The sequence below is a fragment of the Cololabis saira genome, chromosome 21 (genome assembly GCF_033807715.1).
Source record: "Cololabis saira isolate AMF1-May2022 chromosome 21, fColSai1.1, whole genome shotgun sequence".
Taxonomy (NCBI): Eukaryota; Metazoa; Chordata; class Actinopteri; order Beloniformes; family Belonidae; genus Cololabis; species Cololabis saira.
Window position 1 is genome coordinate 24,040,150 of NC_084607.1, and position 27,863 is coordinate 24,068,012.

Consider the following 27,863-nt stretch of genomic DNA (forward strand, 5'->3'; position numbering starts at 1 on the left):
CAAAAGTTCACAACAAAAGCAAAGATACATACAAACAACAGCTGAAGTGAAACATTTTATTTTTGAACCAATGCAGCTACAGTTGTCCCGTCCGTCAGGGTGCCGCCCGCTGCGTTCGCTTGTTTAGATGCCGTTAAAATACCACGATGACTTTTCCTACAAAAACCCATTACACAGAATAAGGTATACAGAACAGTATGTTACAATAGTACAAATGATAAATTATATTATACAGTTATAATGCCAACGGTTGAGCACGAATCCAATAAAAAAGAAAAAAAAAGCAGCCTGCTCCCAGTACGATGAGAAGGATAACTAGACAGACACATGAATACAGGAGTCAGTGTATGCATATAAACACAGACAGTCCATGAAGTCAGTTAGTCCTTTTTATAAAAGCATGAATATATGACACACGAGGAGCTTGTTGCACTGAGGCCACGTTTTCACTGAATCCAACTTATGAAACTGCAGCAAACGACCAAGAAAAAGCACTCAGCTGCAGTGTCATCAGATAAATTGTTCAAGACGGTAGAGTTTATCATTTTCTTTTACCTCCTTTTTCAATCACGGCATAAATCAACGTCTCCACATTTGCTATAGTAGAATTGGAGGTGAGCGAGAAAGTGACATATTTTAAGATCATCAAAGTAGCAGTTCAATAAAACAGTACTTTATTAGCAAATTTACCTTCGCAAAACACATCAAGCGCCAGGTTATTTTGTTTTTTTTACCTCTTACTCCAATCGTTGCATATATTTAGTAAAGGTTAAAAATGTTAGCTGATCGGTAGGCGAGTGTTGCATCCCTTCTTTAAGGACTCCGTGTATAAAAACAATCACTGCCTCCTCTAGCATTACCAAAATCATCAACACACTGTGAGCTGTCCCTCCTGTTTGCCTGAGAAGAATGAAGGTCTGCAGGTGGAGAGGGGGGGGAAAAAAGCACAGCAAACCACAAGGGGGCGCCAACCCACACCATGAAGAAAAGAAAAGTATGAAATTGGCAGTTAAAGTGACAGGATTGAAGATGTGGGACTGGCTTACAAAGAGTCTGCACAACAGGTTGAATTGTTGTTGTCTCAACCAGCAGAGACGGAGACACTCAGCTTTCTGTAGACGCAGTGACAATCAGCCGACAGCAAGGTTTTCCTTTTTAAACAAACTCTACATGTAAATTAGTTCAGACTTATAAAAGGTTTTAAGTGTCATATCCTGTTTCAATAAACGTAAGAAGAAAAGTGTCAGTGAAGTGTGAATCTGTTGTTTAAATGTCGTTTAAAAGTTTAAATGTACGGCGTCCTCTGAAATCAGTCGCTATGACTTTGGTAACAGTTGTGCTTCTAAGAGAAGAGAATTACATCGCCTACCCATAGGGTGAACAAAAACAAAAAGGAATGACAGAAAAGTGGACGAAAGCGAGACGACACAAGGCTTTGCTTGTGCACAGCTGGAACATACATACGCAGGCGTGACTACGGATTTACAGCTAAGAGAAAAGAAAAACCGGACATGAGTTGCTGCTGTTTGTTGTGAGATTCCCTGCACTATCAACAGACTGATTGTGGAACAGCCCTAGTTGAGTGTGTGTGTGTGTGTGTGTGTGTGTGTGTGTGTGTGTGTGTGTGTGAGCACTAGGTAATGTTCTTGCGGACAGATTACCACAGCAAATCCACCTACAGGTAAACTCATTTCTCAATGCTAAGTGGCCGACACGGCCCCTAAAGACCTTTATTTTTCCTGTGTAATGTCATCTCCATAGTGATGCTCCTTGATGTATTGTTGCACACACGCATTTACACACACAAGACACACACACACACTTAAGACTGGTAACTAAACGGCCCTTGTTTAAAGCTGCACTTCAGTGACCGATGAGCACATTCTGAATTAGTTTCTACAGACAGAAGATGAAAAGTAAAAAAATAAATGCAAATTAAAGTACACTTGGAAGCTGTGTGCATGTCTCTTGCATGTGCACACATACACAAAACCTCCAACATCCCTTTGACCCTACAAACAAACGTATAAGGAAAGAAAAATTGTCCCACAATGCTTTCCTGCATCCATGTTTGTTCAAATAGCAAAATACTGATCCTGACACAGTTCATGTCTTTTCCTCTATAAATCCTCTCCGGGGGGGGTTTGGGGGGACTGGGTGGAAAAATGTGTTAACATGTGACCGTTAGTATCGGGGCAGTAACAGTACACCTCCACAATAAGCACAAATACATCAAAGAAAAACTTCTTTTTTCGTAACATCAGACTGTAAAGAGGGGTTTCATCTCCTCTGAGAAGCGTTCATTGGTCAGTCTGCGACCTGTCGAAGCCAAAGTTCGTGTGTGTGTGTGTGTGTGTGTGTGTGTGTGTGTGTGTGTGTGGCGGGGGGTGGGGGGCGTTGTGACGGAGTGATACTGCAGCCGAGGCAGCATGTGTTTCATCTCGGTTGTTTCGTCAGACTTCCTCCCTAAGCTAAGGTGTAACGGTGAACCCAACAGTCACAGAAAGTAAAAAAAAAAATAAAAAAAAAAAAGAAGAAGCAAAAATTGTGCAAAATTCCTGCTCTGTAACGCATACATACAAAGAGTATAAACACGGCTGTCCGTCTCGCAACATTACTCCAGTGTGTCCAAGTAGAACTCACTGGAATATACACAGTGTAAAAGTACTGAGATGTGCACTCACACACTCAGAGACACACACACCAGCTGACAGGGCTTATAAAAGATTAGTCCTAGTGAAGAGATAAGATCCTGGCATTAGTACAGTTAGACTCTCCTGCCACCGGCCGTGGAAGAGGAGAGGAGTAACCCGAGGGGGGAAGGAAGGGAGATGGGTTCAACTGGGTCCTGTCCTGCCTCGGTGGAATAGAACTAAAGACCACTGCTACTTTTGAGTGTGTGGGCAGATGCAAACTCTTTGCGGTCGTCACCCTCATCTTCAGATCATCGTGGAGCACACTGGACCGGGCAGCTTGTAGCACAGGAAGAAAAGACAGGACAGAGGAATATGGAAGTGTAGTAATTAAGGAGGCAGCCAGGCCGGGACCTGGCTAGGAGTGTTTTATCAATGGATAACTGGGATGGGACATCTCCTCGTTCATGTTGAAGCTTCTTAAGGAGCCAAAATGAAGGAGAGAACAGCTTTCTCCGGGCAAGTTTGTCCCCTGGTCTGCCTTTCACAAGAGGAAGGGGTTGGTGGTTCCAGCAGGCTGCGCCCCGCTCTGGGGGGGCATGCTCATCAGTGGTTGGGGTATGGACGTGGAGGCTGGAATCCCTGCACTCACCCCGACTCCTCCCACAGCGCCCAGCCCCATCCCCGGCATGGGGCGGCCCAGGGGGGCCATCCCTGCCAGGGGGACCATGGCCACGGCCTGGGCCGGCATGGAGGGCTGAGTCAGGGGGTCCACCATGCCCACGAAGCCGGAGGGCATCGGGCTGACGCGCATCTGGTTGAGGGTGGGGGGCGCCGGCTGGCTCACTTGGAATGGGTTGGCATGTGGAGCTGGTGCAGAGCCACCTACACGGAGTACAGACATCATCAGCTTGGTGTCGTCACACTGTCGACCAAAGGGGTTTTAAACAGCTAATCTGAAGGCTCAACGTCAGAATTTCTTTCCTTTACCGGTTTTGTCACTGCTTTATACAGTAATGCAGCAGACAAACACGTTGTTAGATTAACCAGTGGTGGACTACAACTGCACTACTTTTATCAGAATTTAATGACATTAATATGGCTTTTTACACTCAAATGAATTAGAAGTAGTTAGCCAATCAGGATGAACCCTCGTGGATCTTATGCTAGGAAACTGGACCACATTACACCGGTCATGAAATCACTACACTGGCTTCCAGTAGGGGTGGGCAAAAATATCGATATGGCAATATATTGCGATATTTTTCCAGCCGATTCAATATTAAAAATTTGAATACCGATATAATTTTTTTTAAATATTTTTTATCCCCGATTTTTTTCCCATTTCATCACCCAGTGCTCCTACCTAAGTGACAGTCCTGGGCATTGCCACTCTCTACCAACCCTGGGAGGGCCCTGCACTGAGCTCAGGTTTTATTTCACGGTTTATTTCATTTTATAATTTATTTTTTATATAACACAATTGCCTGTCCTTAAAAAATGAAAAATAATGGACAGAGGTTTATTTATTTATGGATTTATATCTATACTGACTGATCACTGTGCCTGTCCTTGGTTTTAGTACCCATCTTTCTTGTGTTTATTATCATTTGCCACATAATTAAAGCAACCTCATACTAAATTTAATGTTAATTTCATATGATGTAAATGATATGAAAAACATATACAAATATGTTGTAACTTTAGCTTGTATAGTTATAATAAAACATTGTTTTGACTCAGTTTGTCCCATGAATTGTCACTATAATCTGATGAACGTGCAACTCGGATTTTAAGATCCATCACTATCATCTGATGTACAACTTGGATTTTAAGATGTGTAATGCATTTTTAAATTTTTCGGTGAACTATGTAGAATATAATAATCGGGATATCGCATAATCGGGATATTGCAATGTGTATCGTATCGTGGCTCAAGTATCGTGATGCGTATCGTATCGTGAGGTCCTTCCCAATACCCACCCCTAGCTTCCAGTGAGTAAAAGGTTAGAGTTTAAAATCTTACTGCTGGTCTACAAAGGACTGAATGGTCTTGGACCAAAATACATGGTTGATCTGTTAGTTCCTATGAAGCTCCCAGACCCCTGAGGTTCATCTGGATCTGGTTTGTTGTGGTTCCCAAGAACCAGAACCAAGCAAGGTGAGGCAGCGTTCAGTTATTCTGCTCCTCACCGGTGGAACAAACTTCCTGTAGACCTGAGGTCTGCTCCAACTGTCAGCTCCTTTAAATCAGGCCTAAAAACATTACTGTTTACTGAAGCGTACTCTTAAATTAAATACTTACCTGCTGTACTTTACTGCCCTTACTTTTTAACAACTTGTGCTTTTTATTATTTTACCTCTCTTCTTATCATTTGTTATTTACTGTTTAATTGTGCCTTGCCACTTTTAATGTTGATATAAAGCACCTTGAATTACCTCGTGTTGAATTGTGCTATATAAATAAACTTGCCTGTACATTGTGGGGACCAGCGTTGTCATGTTCTCACCTGTGGAGGCCAGGAATGGGTTAACAGCGGGCGGCGGCTGAGCTGGTCTCGTCACCAGAGAGTCCAGGTTGACCAGGGCAGCGTTGGGCCCCAGGAAGGACTCGGGAGTCTTTCTGGTCGGGTTTGTGGTGATAGAGGAGTTAGACGTGGAGGTGGGGAGGGGGTCGAACAGGTCCAGGCTGCTGCTGCTAGCCAGACTGACTTGGGAGGGCACAGAGGACGCTATGCCCCCATCACCTAAAGTAAGACAGATAGTAGGACATGCAGTTTATTCACTTCAAAGACATTTACTCTCTGAGCTGGAAAACATAATAAAACCATGCACTTCTTGAATTCTAATTGTGACAATCGGCTACAATGAAGATACTTTTTTACCCTCGTTTCTCTTCACTCTTTAAATTCGGAAGTTATCAGTCCACTTACACATAGAAGTGTGCCCATCTGCTCTTAAGCACCTATTTTCATATTTACTGAAAAATAAAGGCAAGTGGATGCGATTATGAGAGGATATCAGAGGCAGACAGGCTGGCTGCAGTCAGACAGCAGTGGAGATACTCATTAATGCACTCTTCAAACTCAGCATGCCAGCAAACACAAAACCAAATGTCAAAAGTGAAAACTGGTGTCACATAACAAGAACTGGAATACAGGGGAGCTAAAAATGATGTTAATGATAAACGTGGACCATCCTAATGTGTATAGGATTGATAGATGTCTTACATCCTAGTCAAAATAGAAATGAGTTTTGATGTTCCAGTTCTGCACATGGCTGTATTTCTTAACTCAAGTCGTGACCTTTACAAGTCCATCTCCTCTAGACTTTATCGTTGGTGTGTGAGTGTGTGTGTTTGTTTGTTACACCCTAAATCCTAACAACCAATATCACCCTCCCACACAATTAAGAGACAGAAGGAAAACAGATCAGTGCCAATCTAGTCACTGGAACTCTCTCAGACAACCTGAATGAAGCTGTCAATTCATTTAATTCAGCATTTTTCAAATAATTTGCTTCTGACTTAAGATTTTTCCAGACATCACGGCAGAGCTGAGAGTTGTTCCATGAACCAGATGGCTTCGTGATGATAATGTATTAATCAATGCACGTAGAAAAAGCCGCATCACCTTGGTGATGTGGGACCAGACCTGGGCAGACTGCTGATTTTTACCATGTGATCATTGCAGACTTTGGATTATTTTACAGTATAAAGTCAAACGCACGACTATGGTACGAGCTCGGCCTTCTGCTCAAGTCTGGTGGTACATACAGACAAAGACAAGAAGCGTCTGTGGCCTGATGTCCTGCAGACAGGCATCTTTTCAGACACTGAGGAAAAACAACACAGACTCCGTGTCATTAGAGGGACAAAGACAGGGTGAGTACCAGTGCGGACAGAGGAGGAAGAGCGCAGGCTGTCAAACTCTGAGAAGTCTTCTTTGGACGTACCATTGGATGTACTGAATGGGTCAAAGCTACCTGAAAGGAGACAATGCGCGCACACACAAATACAAACACGCACACAGAATTAAAAATCAAAACGACAACAAAAAACACCAGACGTAAACAGACAATGCAAATACAGATGAGTATGAATACTTGGATCAAGTAAATGAACCAAATTGAAATTTTCAGCAGCTGAAAGCATAAGCGTATGTCATCTACCATTTTGGCCGCGTTGGTAGTTTTTTACCTAAAATTACGTCTTCAGTTCACAGACATACATCCCATAGTTCTGCAGCTCTTTGGCCACAGCTGGTCAGAATAAAAAGCAAGATCACAACCTGATTCATGAGTATTACGTAGCAGATGAAGCTGGTGAGTGACCCGAATCCTGTGTGTGTGTGTGTGTGTGTGTGTGTGTGTGTGTGTGTGTGTGTGTGTGTGTGTGTGTGTGTGTGTGTGTGTGTGTGTGTGTGTGTGTGCCAGGGCGGTTACCTATGCCATAAAGAAGAGGAGCCACCTTGACCATGAACACAATCTTTATTTTTTTAATAAATAATAATTGTTTCAAGGGACGTGATTGTTGCCGGGTGATGAAGCCCAATATATGTTCACAAATTTGCAGTGTTTGCGTGTGAAACTGGCAGTTTTACGACAGAAAGGCTCATCTGAATTTGCTGGCAGCCCTCTTTTATTGGGCCCAAGTGGATGATATCCACCAAGTTATCTACTGTATTAGCCATCACACTATGCTCTTCCACATGTGAGAATTCTGTTAATGCGCATGAAATTAAAGAACTCCTCGTGTTTAAGCATTCTGACGTGATTAATTGATTTATCTGCCGGATTATTGTAGCTTGAATTCTATGTTGCCAGTGTTTTATTGAAAGGGGGGATTCAGTTACCGCGCCAGCCCTAGTGTGCGCGCCTGTGTTTGGGTTTGTGTGGTGGGTGTGTGCGTTGGAGTAGTGAATGGTTGGTCACCTGCATTGGAAGTCTTGGGGCGTGCAGCTGCAGAGCTCCAGGGGTCTGGAGCAGGAGTGGAGTTGGCCGCCCAGGGATCTCCGCTCTTCATGGGTGGAACAGAAGGAGGAGTTCCCCACGGGTCCACTGGCACTGCTGGCCTTGGGGCAGAACCTGGGAGCAGACACAGAGGAGAGACATTCAATGAGTGTGTGCTGGAGGATATTTGTTCTAGAAAAATGGAGACAATGCTAACTATAAAATAATGGAAAGAAATATCCTAGAGCATTAAGTGCCAGTAGTGGCATTTCATTTAATAGCTCCTGTATTCTTTCTGCACCATGTCACATCTCCATGCTATCTCAATTTCAATAGACCGCAACTTGCTTTTCTTTTTAAAACATACACCGCGGTCATAGCATTTGGGATTAAAAGAAATCCCCCGCCGGACCTCTATATTGGTGTAATATGACAGCAAGACCCAAACCGACTCATATGTCCATCCATCGTTGTTTTCATGTAATCTCAAACTTCATCAAATGCCTCTGGTCAAAATGCTTAAATGATTTGTGGTCACATGATTTAAGTTCACGTGAGAGGGCTGAACATAATTTCCTGCTTTTAAAATACACAATCAGCAGAGACCAGCCACCAAGTAGCCCCTCTCGGCCAAAAAACAGCCCTCTCCTGCTAGAGGGAACTTCTTTGTCCCCGTAAAAGGTTCGTGAAAGCCACATTACAGGGCCGTTCCTGGTAATGGACGAACGAATGGCCCAAAGAATTTACCCAGAACTTCGGCTAATGGAAACGCGTGATATGATGAAGCAATGTTTAAGACAAGCTTCTCTAGTCTTGTCCTGCATGGTCCCCTATGGTCAGCTACAGCCTGGAAAAAACACTAAACTATAGTCCCCATAGTTTGATTTTGCATCTATGACCACGATACTGGGATAATTTTTATGCATCTCATTAGCTGAAATCATATTAACCTGCAAATTACACTGATATATAAGGGTGTGTATCTATTGTTTTTTAAAGTGACCTCACTGTATGTTATAAAATGCCCAGATGGCATGACTTCAGCTACTTTAAGGGATCTAAACAAGGTTTGTTTGGCTGTTAGCTGTATTGGTTCTGGGATGGCTTGGGAGAGTCAGGGCTACAGGTGGAGAGAGGGTGAAGCCACTAGCTACAGCAAGCCAGAGCTAGCAGTAGTCAGACTGGCAGCTCAGGTTCAGGCGCTCACTACTTCTACAAAACCAACTTTGACTTCGGACCCTTCAAAGTCACCATGGTGACACCAAGCTGTGACTGCAGCCAGGCGGTCCAAGCGAGCTACGCTTTGCTATCCACGGTCTGGCCTGATGTCCGTGGTAGCTCTGGAAGAGCTTGACTGGATAATTAGCTGTCCTCTTTTCAGATGTCAAAACCAACACATTTGAAATGAGGGTTTAGGGACAAATTTTATCAGAATGAATTTTAGGTATTGTTGGCATGAGCAAAGCTAAGCTAAAGTAACCAGGTCAGATGGGCATGGTCAAACCAATTGCCAGGTTTGCTTGTTCCACCTATTTAGTTCTGGGGCGGATTCCGCTCCTTCCAAAAATGATGGTCCCCAGAGCTTCAAAGACAAAAACAACGACCTCATCAGAAAAACTTCTGGCTATGTCACAGTTGGTTTGTCCAGTTCTTTTTATACACTACATGTAAAACATATCAGTAGCAGACTGCAGTGGCAAAATTCATGTTTTAAGGCTGTGGAACAGGTGACATGACTCTTAAAAGAACTAATGTAGTTACTATATACCCTATCGCTTGACTGAAGAGTGCTACATTTCCATCTCCACTAGCGCTGCAACGATTCGTCCATGTTGTCGACAATTAATTCCATTGTCGACAATTGTCGCCAGACGTGTTTTTCCAATGGAGTGAGGCATCTCACTTCAATACAATCTCTGCAGAGAGCCGCGCATGCACGATAGCGTCTCAGCGCAGCTGCGGGTAATAAAACTTCAAAAGTTTGGGAGCATTTTAGCCTCGATACGGAGAATAAAAAGATGACTTGCAAGGTTTGCGAAGCCGACGTTGCTTTTCACGGGAGCACGTCGGTAATGCATTTGAAGAGAAAGCACGTCGGAGTGTTGAACGAAACGGACTCGCCTTGGTAAGATATTAAGCCTATTTTCATTTGTTAAATTAATTTGTTTAATTCGTTAACTTTGTTTATTTCATGTTATTTATTAGTATTATTTGAGCCACTCACAGCTACTCTCGTTGCTATAACCTCAATCACATAATTGATGCTGCGCGAAAGGCGAAAAAGCTAGTGCGATGATGACGATGATGGATTTGCATCTAACTTTCAGTCAGGTGCCTATGAACTGTCAATTATCCATCAAGCTCCACAATGATCATGTTAACATTAAATCAGATAGATTTGTCTGGACATTTCTCTTGCGGGACGGGAGAAAACATTAAATCAATGCATCTCTATTATTGTGCGCCGTGCGGGCTTGAATTCTCAGAGTTTTGAGGATGCGAGCGGGAGCAGGATGAAGAAAACAGTTCTGCGCAGGGCTATAGTGCCATCTTTCTTGTGCTTATTATCATTTGCCACATAATTAAAGCAACCTTATACTAAATTTTAAAAAAATTACTAAATATCCGATTAGTCGACATTTCAATAGTCGGTGACTAGTCGACTATCAAAATAGTCGTTAGTTGCAGCCCTAATCTCCACAAGCCTTCCTTCCTGCTCCACAAACCGTCCATACGTCTTTTCTTCACAGTCTTCCTCTTACTCCCCCCTGCTCCCAGAGCAGCAATGCTGCTGAGCCAGTGGAGCAGCATTCCAATTAAACAAAGAGTCACAGTTCTTTGAGTTGCAGGTGGAGAGCAGAGATGACGCCCTCTCCCTCCATCCCCCTTTCTCTCACACATACACACACACACACATTCACCACAACCTCAGCTTATACATGGTAAAGATGACAGTATGTAGGGATCATTTAATGTGACGGAGTAAAAGCAAAAATATGTGCTTACCATAAGGCTGCCACGGGTCTGCTGAGGCAGCAGCAGCTCCGGCCCCGGCCCCGGCTCCGGCTCCAGCTCCAGCTCCAGCCCCCCAGGCGTCAGCACTCGCACTTGGCTCAGGAACGTCCATCAGATCCATCAAAGATGACTGTGGCTTTAGCAAAGAAACAGAGAGCTCAAGTTAGGAAGACAATGAAATATTAAACTGGGGGAAGAAGATAAACAAAGTAAATCTATTTTATATTCATTCTTTGGCTTAAGAATCAAAAAAGGAATAGGTGACACATAAAAAAATTTAAAAATGAATGTGCGAAGGACCACCTGTCTGCCAAAAACATGGTTCAGATTAAGTGAAGGATTTAATGTCAAACTAGTGAGAAAAACGAAGAAGAGCCAATGTCATGAAAGCGTCCTTCTTCCACACTTGAATTATGTGGACCCAAAAAACACCAGTGAGAAAGCTAGACAGACGGTCATCTGCCAGTAAGTGCTACTGGAGGAGCACACAAGGTCAGACAGTAAAAGCGGACAGGCTGTGATAATGGAATAATTGAGTCATCCCAGCCCCAATATTTCTGTGTGTTTTACCTCGTTCTTCTTCTTGGGCAGTTTTCCAGATTCTGGACCTCCTTTCTTACTTTCCTCCAAGGCCATTTGTAGTCTCAGGTCATCTCCTCGACGTAGGCGTTCCTCCTAGAGCCACAATTTAAATATGTAGGTCAAACCTTTCTTTCTTAAAACATACACATTAATAGCCCTCTGGCATGTCATCACAAAATATCAAAGCCGGTTTTCTGTTTAGCAGGAACACACACGTAATGAGAGAGGAATTTAAAAACATGGATCCCTGCCTGGCCGTGTTAAGACACACGTTATTGATGAAGCATGCGCACCTGTTCTGCTGCTTCTCTGCTCATGGCCAAGGCAAGTTGTAGCTGTAGTTCCTCTTCTCCGCTAGTCTGAGGTCTTGCCTGCTCCAGCTCTGAACCCGCATTGGGAGATGTGGCTGACAGACACATTCAGAATGTTAATGCACATGCTATTGCAATACATATGTTGTGCATCTGGCCATGAATGTCACTTGTGATGGAACTTCAAAATCTCTCACAATGAATAGAAAAACACAATATAGACTGGTGAAGCAAGCCACACTATAGATTATTTGAGTTGTATTAAAAATATGTGCTTGTACAAATGAGGATGTGTGATTAAAGGTATTTGTTAGCTTGAACTGGAAGCATCGACCAATCCTTCACTTAATTGGATTAGGTCAGGCCATGTGGCAGCAAAACACACACACACCTCGTCTACTTTAATTCAGACTGACTTCGTGGGTTTGAGTTTAAAAACTGCAACCATGAGGTTTCCAGAGGAACTACGGAATTACACATTGTTGTTTATTTCTTTTGTCTGCGTAATGGCACTACGTTTACAGAATTTCTGTGTGAATGTGGTGGGTGTAGTGAGGTTAACAGTGAACTCATTTTCTTCTGCTTAGCTTAGCGAGGTGATTCACATGATTTACCATTTATGAACAGTGCACGCTGAAGAGGTATCTGGGTGGCACTACTTAAAACCCCCTATGACTTAAAAATTGTTAACACTTTCTCTTTCGTTTTATCCACCTCCTCTTTGGCCGTCTTAACTTTAAACAATACAGACCGATTTGACTTCACTCCAGATAATAATAGAGAGGCCTTAATGATAATTAGGGGACTGTATTAATTTCATTATCCTCCAAGTGCTAGTATGTATACATGCGGGTAGAGAATATATATCTAATTTAAGTCCAACAAAAACCACACCAGTAGGATGTGATGACGTTAGTTTCATTATTTGACATACCAAACATGAAACCCCTTTTGACTAACATCTGTCTGCCCTTTGATGACATTCCTGACATCATCTTTCCATACACACAGAAAACATTTAGATTCAATGTTTCCATTATGAGAAGATGATACAAATACATACAATAATTTTATTACAATGTTATCACATCTCAATGACATTTTCATTTTGACATTATAACAATGATACAAATATTCAAGCATCCATCCATCTGGATTAGGGTTCTGGGCGCAGCATCCTAAACAAGAAGGTGCAGGTCCCGACCACCTCATCCAGCATGGAGCCGAGTCTGCCCTGTCTAGCCAACAAATACAGCTATGACCTGTCCTGGGCCTCCTCCCATTTGGACATGTCCAAACACCTCCCAAGGGAGGCCGTCACCCTAACCAGATGCTTAAGCTACAGCAGTTGTTTCAGTTGGGCTTAGGGCTGTTCGATTTTGCCCAAAAATAAAATCTCGATTTTTTTCTCTCAAAATCCGATTTTCGATTACGATTATTTTGTGAATTGACAAAAGGCAAAGAAATGATTTCAAATATGCTGTTTTTTTATTGAACATTTGCCCCATTGAGCTTTAAGTGCAAACTTTGCTCTTATTAAACCAAAAATGAATGAATAAAGTGCAAAACTCTGTAAGATAAGTTGAAAAAAAGTTTTAAAAAATATAATAAAATATAAAGTTTTATCTCTGAAAAAAAAAAAAAAATCAGCAAATCAGCACTTGCAAACATACAGTAAGTTATATTTCCAATTAAATAAAACAAGACATTTTCTAATTAAACTAAACTGGGTCTTTGCATGCTAAATAATAATGCAACCCATGAAGGAGGCAGAGGTGTGTAATGTCAGTCATTACATTTGCTATTCACATTTGCAAGCTTTTTGCAAGGAACACGAGCCGGTCTACCCGGTGGCATGTTAGTATATCACCCCTCCTACATTAAAGAGCCTCTCCAATGGGGCACATGTCGCAGGTATTGAGAGTTATTTCCATCATTAATATGGTATCAATCATTAATATGAGTGCAGACAAGGTTTAAAAAAAAAAAAAAAAAAAAAAAAAAAAAAAAAAAAAAAAAAATTAAAAAAAAAATCGATTTTCCGATTTTCACATTTTAACATCGTTCTAATTACATAATCGCGATTACGATTTAAAATCGATTAATCGAACATCCCTAGTTGGGCTACTCTAAATCCCTCCCGGGTGACTGAATGGCCCTGCAGAAGAAACTTTCAGTTGAATTCTCAATCTTGTCCCTTTAGTTCATTACTTTATTTTTTATTTATTTATTTATTTAAAATGGGACAGTGCATATTAATGAACATTCACATGTAAATATGCCAGATTATAGCCTAAGGCTAATTTCCATCTGTAGTCCCCTGGCAGGTTGATGGTAACATGAACATAAACGAATCAGAAAAAACAAAGACAGAAACACATAATACCACAACACAACACGAAAATCAGTACAAGGAATAAGAAAAAACAAAGACAGAAACACATAATACCACAACACAACACGAAACTTAGTACAAAGAATAAAAACAGGAGACCAACGACCAGTGTGTAAACGAGTCTAAACAGTAGAGTACAGTTATAGTGGATATATGTTGTGTTTATATTTTAAAGTGCTTAGTGCGAGGAGATAAATTATATTGCTCATATTACTCATCATTTGTGACCACAGGTGAGAGCAGGAACATGGATGGATTGGTAGACAGGGTCCTGCCTTTTGGCTCAGTCTTTCCAGTCTGCACTACTGCAGACACTGCAACAATCGGCCTGTCAACCTCTCAGACCCAAACCTAGAGGGCATTCCACTCTTGTCTGACTGAGGACCACGGTCTCACATGTGGAGCAGCTATGTGAATGTTGAGGGTGTAGTGAACCCTGGACTACAGGGAGAGTAGGGGACAGCATAGTTCGTGTTGTCCACCACTAAGAAGAAGAGAAGAACATGAACAGCTCCAGTGGAACGAGCCTTGCAACACAGCTTTGATGTGCCCCTTGTGTTGCTGGTGCTACTACCGAGCCCTTGCGGTGTCACTACTCCTTGTCCCCCCCGCCCCCCCCAAAAGCAACATCTTATCCCAGAAAATGAGAAAATGGGGCCAAGGGGAGGGCCTGAGATTGAATATTGCCGTGTATGGCCCTTAGGAAGTGAAATTACATCACAATTTTTTCAAACCAAGAACCTCAAAGCAGAACTATCACATATCCTTAATTGTTCTATAATTCGAGTGGTTTCAGAACGCTTCATGCTTTCTTTTTGCTCATGTAGATGTACTCTATATGCTCTGTTCTGTGGTCATTTTCATTAAAACATATCCAACCTTGTAATATTTTTTACCCTTTACCACAATTGTGAAATTGTGTGTTGATATGAACCTCGATATTTAAAAGCTTTTAACTTTTGCAAGACTGTCTACACTCCATACATAATTTAAAGTCTCCTGCTTCAAATCTGCATCCTTATTCCTCATCCCCCTCCTTAAATCCCACTTGAAGTTCACATACCTCATATTCAGCCTCCCCCTCTTCTAGTCAAATCCATGTCCCTGCCACTCCCTCTCCAGGCTACACGCATCAAGGGAAAAGGACCGGGGATAGAGGTGTGTTTGCTTAGTTGATGGAATTTGAGTCATGGCTTCAAAATCAGCTGCACGTGTGCATCAGACAGACAGCGAGCACAGTTGTACCAAAGCTGAGACAGACAACGGAAGCCTAAACAATGCTAGGCTGATGAGATTATATCTGACAGAAGTAAACAAAACCATAAAAGGACTGTCGTTCAGTATCAATTTAATGTAAAGAGTATGGTTTCTTTCAGACAATATCCATCACAAACACACATAAGCACTACGCTATTCCATCAAAGGGAACATTTGACCTCAGTCAACCATTACACCTACTCAAATGACAAGTCAAGAAAAATAAACAAGATTTAAAGCCAACTAAAACACACTCATTTCTTTCCCACTACTGTGGGAATGACCATATATGGATAGTCACGATCCCACGGCATCCTTCATACAGACAATACAGCTCTGCCTGTGAGGGGGGGGCTCTCCAAAAGCTTCATTTTCTCACTAATTCTTCTTCCTATTCCTGCAACATGTGTTAGTGGCTTAGAGATGAAAATAAATTATTCCTTTTCTTGATACTTTTGTCAACGCTGTCTTTAATAAAACACCAAACACAAAGGAACTTCCATTAGCATGATGCAATTTCATCTTGGCCCACCCATAGAGAGAGGGGGCAAGATTTCAGAAACTGAAATTGGCTAATAAAAACCAATGGCAACTAAAGTGGATTAAAAGACTAATAATAGTGTGAAAAATGTTTCAGTCAGGGATGACAGCCATAAAACCTGTGCAGACACATCTGTTGTCTTTCAAGATAAAGGATTATCTTACGTTACTGTTCAGGACGGGCTTTTGAAAAGCATGTTACAATCAAACTTGCCTTACCATTCACAGACACCCTGTCTGGACAACAATACGCGGAAAATTTGACTGGAATCTCAAACATTCCCAGTCACCTCCTGTGGCGATAGACAAGATGAACTCCTATTGGTCGGTTTGCCCCTCAGTTTTCTTCACTGATGACTCAGCTGCAGTCGCTTCCGCTTCGAACCGCACACCCAAGCATAACGTACATAAAAGAATGCGGGCAACAATGTACAAAGGATTGAGCGTATCCTTCATATTCACACAGGCTGGAACCAGATGAGGATGAACATGCACCCATAAGCGTCTGTGCATGCACAGTCATCCTGTTGTGTACAGAGGCCTGGGGGTCACCAGAGTTCACACTTTCAATTCATTTTCCCAGTTTTAACCCCGTCCGTCCATACATGACCCAATTTCCAAACTGATTGCAGTTTGTTTAACTGCAGCTCCACCTCACTCCATTACTCTTTCAATCCATTTGGTTCTCTGTATCAATGCAAACAAATTATCATTCTCTGCCTACGTTTAAAAAAAAGCTCTGATTCAGACATTTTTTTATTTTCTTTTAATATGACAGCCCCATACCTTTGTGTACTTGTGGTGTTGTGTGTATGACATGATATAAAAGCTTAAATAAATTCAAGAATTATTATAGTGTCCTTATATAATATCTTGCTACACTGTATGTCACTTTGTATGAAAAAAATGTATGCTAATGTATTCCTCTGTCATATGGATGAAAGATGATGGGGGGGGGGTTGTGCCCTTTCCTCTTTCCTCTTCTGATTTTGTGTGTGCGTGTGTGTGTGTGTGTGTGTGTGTGTGTTTGAGAGAGGGAGGGGAGTGAGTGAGCTCAGGAATGCAGCCTAACTGCAGGACTGCAAACCAGAGACATAAAAGGGGGAGGGGAAAGTTTCAGGATGTAGACCAAAGTTACAGCAACTGGGAGACAGTAATCATAATAATAACTGTGGTATAGTGAGTTACATTTCTCACTCAAACATAGGAAATGAATCCTGTACGTGTGTGTACAGTTCATAACAAGTGCACACTCACAGCCATGGTAGGAGGCAGGCGAGCCCTCTGATCTGCCATACTCTTCACTGTAGGATGTAGAAAGGTTGGGTTGAGATGAGCCTCGACCGAACCCCATCTGACTGCTCCCCGTGGAAACCTGGGCCATACGCTCTTTGGTCTTCAAAGCCTGAGACCTAACACAATAAAAAGAATAATAGTGTTTGATCAATATTCTTGCCTCGAGTCCAGTTCAATTTTTGTATTCATTTTTTTATTCTCTTCGTTCAAGACCAATAGACAGGAAATACTACATAGACTGGTCTTTGGAGCCAAAGACTAAAATATAATTCAATATAATTAGCATTTTGAGAGCAGAGACGCTCGTCCTTATGTTCAGATATTGTGGTAAACGCCCTTAAACTGTACGTTCACACTCAAAAAGTATCTGCATACTTGAATGCAAGCATGCCCCACTTCACCTAAAAACACCATCTCTCCACTTAAAACACTGTTATTTTAAAATGTACTGCTTTTTAGTTTAAGAACTTGCTCACAGACATTTTCTGCCCACGCAACTTCTGCTATTGGATTTTCACATTTTACTTTTGAATTGCTATGGATCAAATCTATTAAGAAAATTCCTCCTACATGGGATTCGATGCTGATGTTGTCACCTCCTGGATAGTGGATTTGTTTTATTTAAATAAACAATGGTCAACTAGATTCAGCATATCACACGATTCTAAATTAATCAAATGTAACCTTTCATTTTGCAACATTGTATGCAGTTGATTATAACCCAATTTATAGCTAATAATATTTATTGACGTGTACCAGAAATAAAATTTGCATCTGAATAGAACCATTATGATTTTACATAAAAGGATCAGCATTTCATCTGATCAACCAGTTAATGTCTCGATGAGGCGTTGGGTGTAAAACAAGGAGGAAGGCATTTTTCGATCCCCATATCTGTAACCGCGCCTGACATCAATGTGGAAAAGAAAAAAAAAATACAAGAAAAAAAAAAAACAATCTAAGAAAAGGTTTTATCAGCATGCAGAAGAGGCCTGAGTACAGGAGGATGGCTCAAACAGGTGCTCTGGACGTTTGTACAAGTATCAGAGTGTACAAATGCAGGGAGAGAGCTGACATGCAGCAGATGCAAACAAGCAACGCTAAAAGATTAGTGGAACAATACTGCAAAAAAAGACTCATGTTTTTCAATAGGAAAACAAGGATTTTCATCGAAAACAGTCATACACCGACTAATAAATGACAGGGAAAAAGTGATTCAGAATAAGGGTTTCATAAATGTAATTTGCCACAAGTCATTTATTAGAAATCCGTGTGCCAACAGCTGATGAAGCAATCTTCTCAGGCATGTTCGTAAGTTCCTAGAAGCATTGCAACACCCTCATTTTTTTCAAAATAGTCTGTCATTTTCCTAACCACCAACTCAAAGGCGTTCACAATGACTCATAATCTCCCCCCGGGTGTCGAAAGGGACAGCTCGTCTGACAGCACTGGTAGGTGATTTGCATGTTACTTTGTGTGCGAGTCCAGTAGCTCACTCAAAAAATCTCTAGTGATTGTGTTGCAACCAGCACTTCATTCTGAAAGTTTTCCTAAACTGGTGATGCTGGGCAGTGTATATGTGCTGGATGACATAGCAGTGACCTCCATAGCACATTCTGTCACTTAAGATCATTAACAGAGTCAGTGAACAAATTAATTGTCTAAAATGAAAATTGACAAACAAATCTGTAATTTGTTTGTACTTGTGTCTGTAAAAATGAAAAAAATGACAATTATTCTCACCATAATTACTGCCCACCTTTGTTATATGTACATATATACAGTACAGACCAAAAGTTTGGACACACTTCCCTATTTGTTTAAATGAGAAGGTGTGTCCAAACTTTTTGTCTGTACTGTATAGTTCTGCTGAATAACCATGGACCCCATAAAACAAAAGAAAACTTAACCTACATGGATGCATGTCTCTCCAATATTCCAATACCTGCATCAGTAGAGCTTTCACCCCTGGGTCATGCAGACTGACGCACTAGGGCTGCATTTATAACATTCCTGGTATCCAGATATTTGTTCATTCAGTGTGTATCCGGTTTGCAATCTTGGTATCCAGATGAGAGGCAGACAATCAGTTTATCAGGCCGATTATTGCCCAACATCTGAGAATATCAGGCCGATTAACAGGCAAGCAGCCCTGTGTTGCTAAGCATAACACAGCCCTGATTTTATTTAATAACAAATTTTACAACTTATTTTATAACAGTTATCTACATTAAGCCAATTTGTGCATCAATTCTTCTTTCTAAACTAGTGTATATTTTGTATGGGGAGGGAAAAAATAAAAATCTGTCTACCTCTGATATAGATTTTTTTTTTCTTGATCTTGCAAATAATCAAACCGAAAAATGATTTTTTTGAGCATGGTATGAGTTTTACACTCTGTTAAAATGGGCAGATTCAATCTTCAATCCATCTCACTCACTAGCAGCACTAGCATCACTTGAGAAATGACAAAACAAAATGCAGGATGCTAAATGTGTAGCAAAAACCTGGCTTTCTACATTAGTATAACCAAGATTCAGCAGCCCCGCTCAGGAACTTCTGGTGTGCACCAGAGCAAAGAGGGGATACGAGGTTTACCACCATGAAAACATTTCCTGGGTGTAGGGCTCGCGTTTTTTTTAAAAGACTAGGTATCAAATAATACCGTTTATGACTGTGCTTGCAATTTAATTCGTAGTTTTCTTCTTCATTAGTTGCTGCCATGTCCAACTCACATAAATACTTTTTTTTTTTGCTTAGTTGCTTTGAATGATCTACATATAGTAAGGAAACAAAAGGAAATTACAGAGTGATACAAACAATGAAGTAGAGGAATGTGCTGTGCATAGTCTACGCGCGTAGCTGCTTTGCAGAGGTATAAATCAAGCAGTGTCTATCCTCATACTTAGCTATGCTCCTCCCGCACCCTGACACTGCATGTGGCCAGTGGTGGCTCTACTCACTCGAGCACATCCTTTCAGTAGTTTGGACTCAGACGGGTGCATGAAAAGGAGGTTATATTCAAATCTGGAGGTATATGAAATCTTTGTCACCATTTTCAACAGTGCTACAAACTGCAGTAACAAGAGTGTATTAAGCTTCAGTCTCCTTCTCCTATTGCCCCAAAACCTACACAACAACCACCTGATTCAGATCCATGTCTACCTCAACACAAACTTGCTGCAAGCTATATTTACGTGTAGTGTACCCTTCAAAGAGAAGTGGAAAGATATGCAATACAAATTCAGTAGCTGACCACATTGCTTAAGATAAATTCCCAACTACAATAGAGGAAGAGACAGCTTAAGCAGACGGGCTTGTTTTTCTTGAAAAGACACACGCGCAAACGCACGTAAAAGGTTAATTACAATCTACCTATGTTCACAGGAAATGTAATTTTTTCATTGTAAGTTCCAACTTTTTGTTGATATTGACAAAAAAAATACCAGCACAACAGACTGAATGTCATCAATATCTTTATCTTTAGATGGACTTTCCTAAGAATTTGAGTCTTATTTTAGTCATCTTTAGGAAAAATATTACATGTAGTATCTTAAAATGCAATAACAAAGAATTATTGGAATAGATAAAACTAAGCAAAATGTTTAAGTTGGGAAACTATGTTGCCATTTTCAAGGGCATTTTTAAGAGCTCTACTTGTAAAGTATACCGGTAATGTAGAGGATGGATGCCCTGCTAAGTTTCTCTGTCAGAGCTGACAACAGAAACGCGGTGAAGAGAAACCACCTCAACAGTTGGTCTAATTAAATGTATTAAATGTCACCGAGACAAAAGTTACTCCACAAAAAGTATAAATAAAGATAAATGATGTTTCCTAACATTCTAACTAGTCCAAGAATAAGTCACAATAATCTCACCTCTCCCCTTTAAGGCGGTCCTCATCTTTGAGTAAGATCACTAGCTGCTTGCTCTTCTCCCTGACGTTGATGCCCTGGTCTTTGCCGTCTCGATCAATATACTGGAAGTCCTTCAGGGTCTGGATAGCGAAGATGTTCTCCTTGCATTGCAGTGCCACTCTCTCTGAGCCCGTCTTGATCAGGTAGTCAAGCAGGGTCAGTGCTTTGTAAACGTGACGCCAGTTCTTGCCGTGGTCGTTGAGACGTTTCCAGATCATATTCATGATTTCGCTGAAGGCCACCACGTTGTAGGTGAGGTCAGCAATCTCTGACATGAGTGAAGATGACGGGCCCCAGGGGTCATTGGACGTGGCCTCCCTGACTTTCTTCTCTGCTTCAGAGTAGTTGTTAACCATGTTTTTCATCTGTCGGCGGATGGTGCTCGGCATGGTGGCGGTGAAGACTGGGCTGACAGGAAGAAATAAATTTCACACGCTCTCGTAGGAGAGGACCTTGGATGCCTGTAGTGTTTGAGTAAAAAGATGAACGAGCACAGGAGGTGCAGATATGTGTATCCTTTAAGTGAAGCTTATGCTGTATGTCCACACACCTGTCTTTTTTTTTTTTCTTCACTGCACAGCAGTGATGTATATATATTTTTATCCTTTTGTGTTTCAGTGTGTTGTGTTGCGATTATGAGGTTTCTCCAGGCCAGTGCAATGTTCCTGAGTCCTCCAGAACAGCATCTGTTAAAACCATCTCCACACAAACAGTGCAGGCTGCACATGCGACCACGCCATCACCTAGGACAAACAGACAAATATCAGATGAGTGTTAGGAAGACAGAGGAAGAAAAGTAAAAAAAAAAAAGACATGTGAAAAGGAGAGAAATTCTGTTTCATAAACAAATACATGAAAAACATGAACCTCAACTGAATGCACCAAAGCAGCCTGGGATTTATTTTGCCAAAGAAAATTTAAACAAGTTAGGCTCATCAAGCATCGACTTCAGTCACACACTAAACGATGTCAATGTATATTTATAGGAGGAACAAGTTTAAAAGCTTTCCTTTCTGAAACTAGACATGTTTCATACTTAGATAAGCATTTTCCAAGCCTGCCTACTTTGTATTATAAGTTAACCGAGTGCTGTGACAAAGACTTTCATAGCAACTCTGATTATCATACACAAGTTTACAGTAACTTGACAAGACTGCAAGTTATAAGGAAGGTTACAGAAGTTGAATAATATCATCAGAAGTGTCAGGTCTGTGCGGTCATGGAACCTAAAAGTAGTAAAGTTGTCTGGTCAGTGGGTTTGGAGGATGGTAAACAGGTCCAGGCACAAATGCGTACTATGTGGATAAACTCTACTATAATCTGCATTAGATAGGACTTGAATAACTTTTATTCACACACACACACACACACACACACACACACACACACACACACACACACACACACACACACACACACACACACACACACACACACACACACACACACACACACACACACACACACACACACACACACACACACACACACACACACACACACACACACACACACACACACACACACACACACACACACACACACACACACACACACACACACACACACACACACACACACACACACACACACACACACACACACACACAAATTGTGACAAAGTGTGTCCAGTATTGTGTGTGTGTGTATAATACACATGTATCATCAAAACATTTTTGCCATTTTAAATGGAGAAAGCAGTTGACAATTTTGCACCATTTAATTAAGTTACAGGATGGTGTAAATATTGGCTTTCAAAACAGCTTAGTAAGAGAGGTTTTCTGCAGTGGGCAATAAAGCATTGGCTAATATTTTTAAGACAGCACCATTTATCAATGGATTAATAATTTTAATGCAAATTCATCTGAAGTATTCTTTAACAAGAAAAGGATTTTACAAATGTAAGACACAACTTCATTTTAAATTTCTGATTTAAAAAAAAGAAAATATACACGATAGTCACTGCCCAAACACATTCAGTCATCAAGAGCTGCTCAAATTTGATTCATTTATGACACAGCTGGTACAGTGAACATCAAGCATGACATTAGTGTCAGTCGCAACTCAAAAACAACACGTCAATTTCCAATTATTTATAACCTGGGTCCTTGCTGCTCTCTCTAATTGTCTTTCTGCCAAACCCATAAATCTCCTTCCACTTGTCCCTAGGCAGATATTAATTTTGGGCCCTGCATAGCTGAATTTTTACATTCATCACTCAAATCAGACCACAATTATCTGAGCTACTTAAAAGCACTGTATTAATAAAAAAAAGCGTTTCCACTGCAGGGTGGGTGGCAGGGGAGATAAACGACTTCCAGTGTAATGATGACTAGAAGAGTCACTGATGAGGCCGCTGTCTAGTTTCTGAAAGATCAATGGCCCAGTTTCTTACGACTTCCTGAAAAACATATATGGAAACTAGGTGTAGACTCACAGCTGTGATATCTACACCCCCAAAGTTTCATATGAAAGCTCTTGACCATAAAAAAGTCATGAGCTTTTCAGAACGCACATTTACTGTTATTAGTCTCCTCTTTCTAAACCAAATATGAATTTGTATGTCTACTGGAAAGAAGGGAAGAACAACTATGACTCTAATAAAGTTAAAGCTCAGGTGGAAAACTGCATACCATTATAGACACATAGGCAATGCAACACATACTTATGCTATCCTATTTAAACTACTGTATAGGTTTTGGGTTGGCAGTTTCTCTTGCTGCCATTTAAGCAGATCTAAGATGACGTGTCCTATTCAGTAATCCAATCTTTGAACTAAACATCACCTCATGCCATCATAAAGACAAAAATTAAATGAATTATTTTTTTAATTTAAACCCCACATAAGCAAGTGAGCATGTGCACTAATGCTAACGCTGGTTTCTGTTCGTCCTGTCTACTATAGCCACAAATAGCCAGCTGAAGGATATATGGGTGAGGAAACGAGGAGTGCATGTGCTTGAGGGTTAAGTAAACAACTTGGCACATCTCTTAAATTCACTTAGTGCCAGTGAAACACGATTCCTGTGGAGCATGCCCCACAACTGCCCCCCCAAAGTTCCCTCATCACTGCATCCGCATGAATACTTCTAAGACCTAATGACACATCTGCTGCTATAATCACCTATTCACCCATGGCCGACAGGAGAAAGAGAGCAGAGTCTGTCTTGTCCATCCCACCCTCCTGCGCCCCCTTCGCATCCCGGAACAACCCCCACCAGCAGACACCCCGACGCGCCATTGCTCTGTCCTTCTATGCTTCGTTCACAGAAGGGCCAGAAGAGATAGCACACAAGATTTGTGTGAAGAAAATATTCAACTTTCCGGCGAGTTTAGTTATGCCCAATCTGAATCTGTTGAACCGCAGCTGTAAAAAGGGAGGGCAAACAAAAATCACCAATTTTATCTGGTTTTGTGTAAAAGATGTGTAAAAGATATTAACATTTTAAGTGGAGTCAAACACATTTTCTGTCCATCATCGTGCAACTTCTTTGCTTAGTCGGAACATTTCTGACTGACACATGGAAGAAGAGGAGATGCTCAATCATGCCCTATTCACTTTTTTTAAAACAATCATTTTCAGGCAAATCTAAAACTCTTCTACTCGAGCCTCAGGCCACATTATCAACTGAAAGATCAGCAAAACAGAACTATTTGTAGACATATAACCTGCTACATTTGATCACACAAATCAACATTTATGTCCATGTTTCATAATACTGACAGAATGTAGAAAGCTGCCAGCAGCACAGAATTACACGGCAGGCAAAAGGTGGTATTACTTTTCCATATAGTAAAAGCTGAATATTTCGAATAGGAAAAGAAGGACAAAGAGCTGGGCGATTTTGGACAAAAATAAAATCACAATTTTTTTCTCTGAAAACCCGATTTTCGATTTTGATTTCTTTGGTAAAACTACAAAAGACAATGGAATAAATAGTTTCAAATATTTTATCTTTATTTTTAAAGAAAAATAGCAAACTAATTTCCCTATTGGGAATGAACTGCAATTGAAAGATACCGTAAATCCTCCTTGAGTTTAGTAAAGTGACAACATTTACAATTTCTTTGACCAAACAAAGATGGCTAGACGAGCTCTGTCTGTAATGCAGCCAGCTGCAAAAAAGGAAAATCGATTTTCCGATTTTCCTTTTTTTAACATCGTCTTGATTAATAAATCCGATTTAGATTTAAAATCGATTAATCGCACAGCCCTATCTGACAGTAATGTTGACTGCTGCATGCAAATCTTCCCAAATTGTGGAATCCTGTTTCACCCAAATAAGTTACTGGTGAACCACCTGATACGTCACCATCATGCATGTTGAATCTGCAAAGGTCTAAAGCTTTGATTGAAAAGTAGAACATAAATAACGTTATGCAAAATCATTTATATACACCTTAATTTAACATAATTGAAAATACGGTGTTTAAAATGCCTCCTGGCTACAATTATTAATAAATTAATATTAAATTGTTATTTCCGCTATAAGACAAATGTATGGCATTGACTGGAAAAATCCATATTGTGATATGTTGAGTGAAATTCCTGGATTTAACAGCAAAACCCTTAAACTGGCATGGTTAGGGCTGAAAATCAATTTTTTCCACCATTGCTTGTAACTGATGCAATTAGCAAAAAACTAAAGGTTTGTAATTATTAATGCAGCTTACAACTCATTATTCTGGAGTATGCCGTTACTCTATGAGGCAACACATGTGCCAACATCTGTAAAAGCGCCACAGGGAACAGCACCATGGATGTAGAGCAAGAAAGGAACACGGAATCAGTGCTGGTCAAGTAAGATTTCAGTCGTTATAAAAACCATTACATAGGGAACAGTGAACTGAAGCTTGTCTTTCAAACATTGTGTCGCAGATCGAATTGCAATCACAGCATTTATCAGGAATATCACAATTACACTTTTTTTCCTCCATGAATCTTGTCCGGGGTATGCCAAGACCACAATAGTAATGGAAAATTACAACAACAATAAATACCTTGGTCAATTTTAAAATGAATGATTTTACTACGAATATGACGGCAAAAAAAAATTATCTCTGATTTTGCTCCCTCTCCAAAGTTTTTGATCTTATTTTGATGGTTCTGGTGTACCAGAGAGTGCTTGGCAAAAAGATGAAACACCGCTACCTCACAGCTTGGTAGGTGAGTGACCTGAACTGCCCATGACACCGTAATTTCATCTGATGAAGCATCACACTTGGCTTGGCAGACGACTTGTGAACATTGCTGCAGTGCTCCCAGTGATAAAGATTTCCTTGTTCCCCTTTACTTTTGGCAAGAGACACTACCATGACTGCTAATGCTATCCGGTTTGGGACTACAAAAAATAAACATCACAAATAAAAAGTAGCCACTGCAAGCAAACAAGTCAAACTCGGTTCAAATGAGGGTGTATGTGCCTTGGCAAACCCTAGGTAGAGAGTGATTAGCATTAAGGGCTGAGAGGTAACACACTGAGAACAGGTCCACCTTGACATACAGAAACAGTAAAGCTGATCTGGAGATAGAAGTCTTGCACAACCAGGCACCTGTGTGTGAGTGTGACTGTGTATTTGGGAGGTGAAACAAGACTGAGCAGTGTGCGCAACCGTGTGACATCAACTTATCCAGCCAGTTCCCACACCACCAGATCACTTCCTTTTAGTAAAACTCCAGTATGACGACAGACGACATATGCCAATAATTAATCCTCCATTGCTCAGCGACACAAGCACCAAGTTCCCATAAATGACACTGTCAAACTCCATGAAATCCGACCACTAACACTTATTTATTCATGAAAGATAATGTGTTTTAAATCAGAAACAGTGCAAAAAAAGATAGATCGCAAGGGATGGGAGGGTTAATCCAACTTTTGATCCGCATCCCCTTTGTCCTCCCTGGCTGACAGAGAGAGACAAAGCCAAGACAGAGACGGAAGGATGGACGGTGATGATGCATCTGTCACCCACTGAGACTGACTAATCATCCTGACAATAGACAAAGCCCTGCCCATCTCTCACACCACGTTAGTGTGGTCGTAGCTAAACCTCTGCTGGACAAAAAGATGCAACAATTCAAGACGAATACTTGTCCATGTCCAGTAAAGTCTGCTATCATGTGGGTACTTTGAACGACCACTGAGCAGGACCAGAACAAATAAGTGCATCAAGTTTTGTGTTATACTATTCTGCACATTTTCGTTGCAATTAAGCTGCTCCTGAAAATGTAAATGAATAAATAAAAAATTAAAAAAAAAAAAAATCACGGCGCCCCTTAAAAGTGATGTGGCTGATAAGCACACGAGCTGAATTAAATAAATCAGCTTGGGCTCAGACTCGATGGTAACCTGGATTTGGGATGTGTTAAGCAGAAATGCAGAGACTGATGGGCGTGATGTCAAAACTTGGCTTTGAAAAAGTTGGATCAAAGCTAAGCCAGTCTGCTGGGAGGTCTGTCTACTAAAGACCCTGTTGTCGGGACGTCCACATGTCATATCAACTGTAGCACTGCCGGGATTTTCTGGCCCAGAGCCGTGTTTTTAAACCCGCAACCCCCGCGGTTTAAACGGGGGTTTTCTCTGATCTGGTGGACCCGGGCTGCTAGGCTAGTTAGCTCCCGGGGCTAGCAGCCCGGCTAGCGGGGGCGCTGAGTGGAGACACGCCGAAAAACACCACAAAACACACCAAAAACACGCCAAACTAGCGAACTGACGTGGATAGCCGAGCGGTAACTTACCGCAATCCCGGGTCCACCGTCAGGTTTCACTGCTAACTCCGCAGAGCTCTCGGTGAGGTCGTCTCAAGTCTTGTTTGTGCCCCGGAGCTTGTTGCGCCTCCGCCTCGCCGCTGCTGCTGCTGCTGCTAAAGCCTGATTTATGGTTCCGCGTTAAATCGACGCAGAGACCTACGACGTAGGGTACGCGGCGACGCACAACGTACGCGTAACCTACGCCGTAGGTCT

At 41.3% G+C, this 27,863-nt stretch overlaps 1 protein-coding gene across 3 annotated transcripts; it reads right to left on the bottom strand.

Annotated features, from left to right (window-relative positions):
• Positions 1-42: 42 nt before the first annotated feature.
• On the bottom strand, positions 43-27,774 carry epn2 (epsin 2). 3 transcript variants are annotated; one of them, XM_061712527.1, is made up of 10 exons: positions 27,639-27,774; positions 20,858-21,639; positions 16,941-17,095; positions 11,474-11,586; positions 11,169-11,273; positions 10,590-10,734; positions 7,566-7,718; positions 6,588-6,617; positions 5,144-5,380; positions 43-3,518 (listed from the first exon to the last, which is right to left on the bottom strand). In XM_061712527.1, exons 2-10 carry the CDS (start codon positions 21,283-21,285, stop codon positions 3,178-3,180), a joined length of 1,707 nt encoding a protein of 568 aa, XP_061568511.1. In that variant the 5' UTR covers positions 21,286-21,639; positions 27,639-27,774; the 3' UTR covers positions 43-3,177. The 3 variants fall into 3 exon arrangements, with proteins under 3 accessions (XP_061568511.1, XP_061568510.1, XP_061568512.1); XM_061712526.1 differs by having other exon boundaries at positions 6,525-6,617; XM_061712528.1 differs by lacking the exon at positions 6,588-6,617.
• Positions 27,775-27,863: the final 89 nt, after the last annotated feature.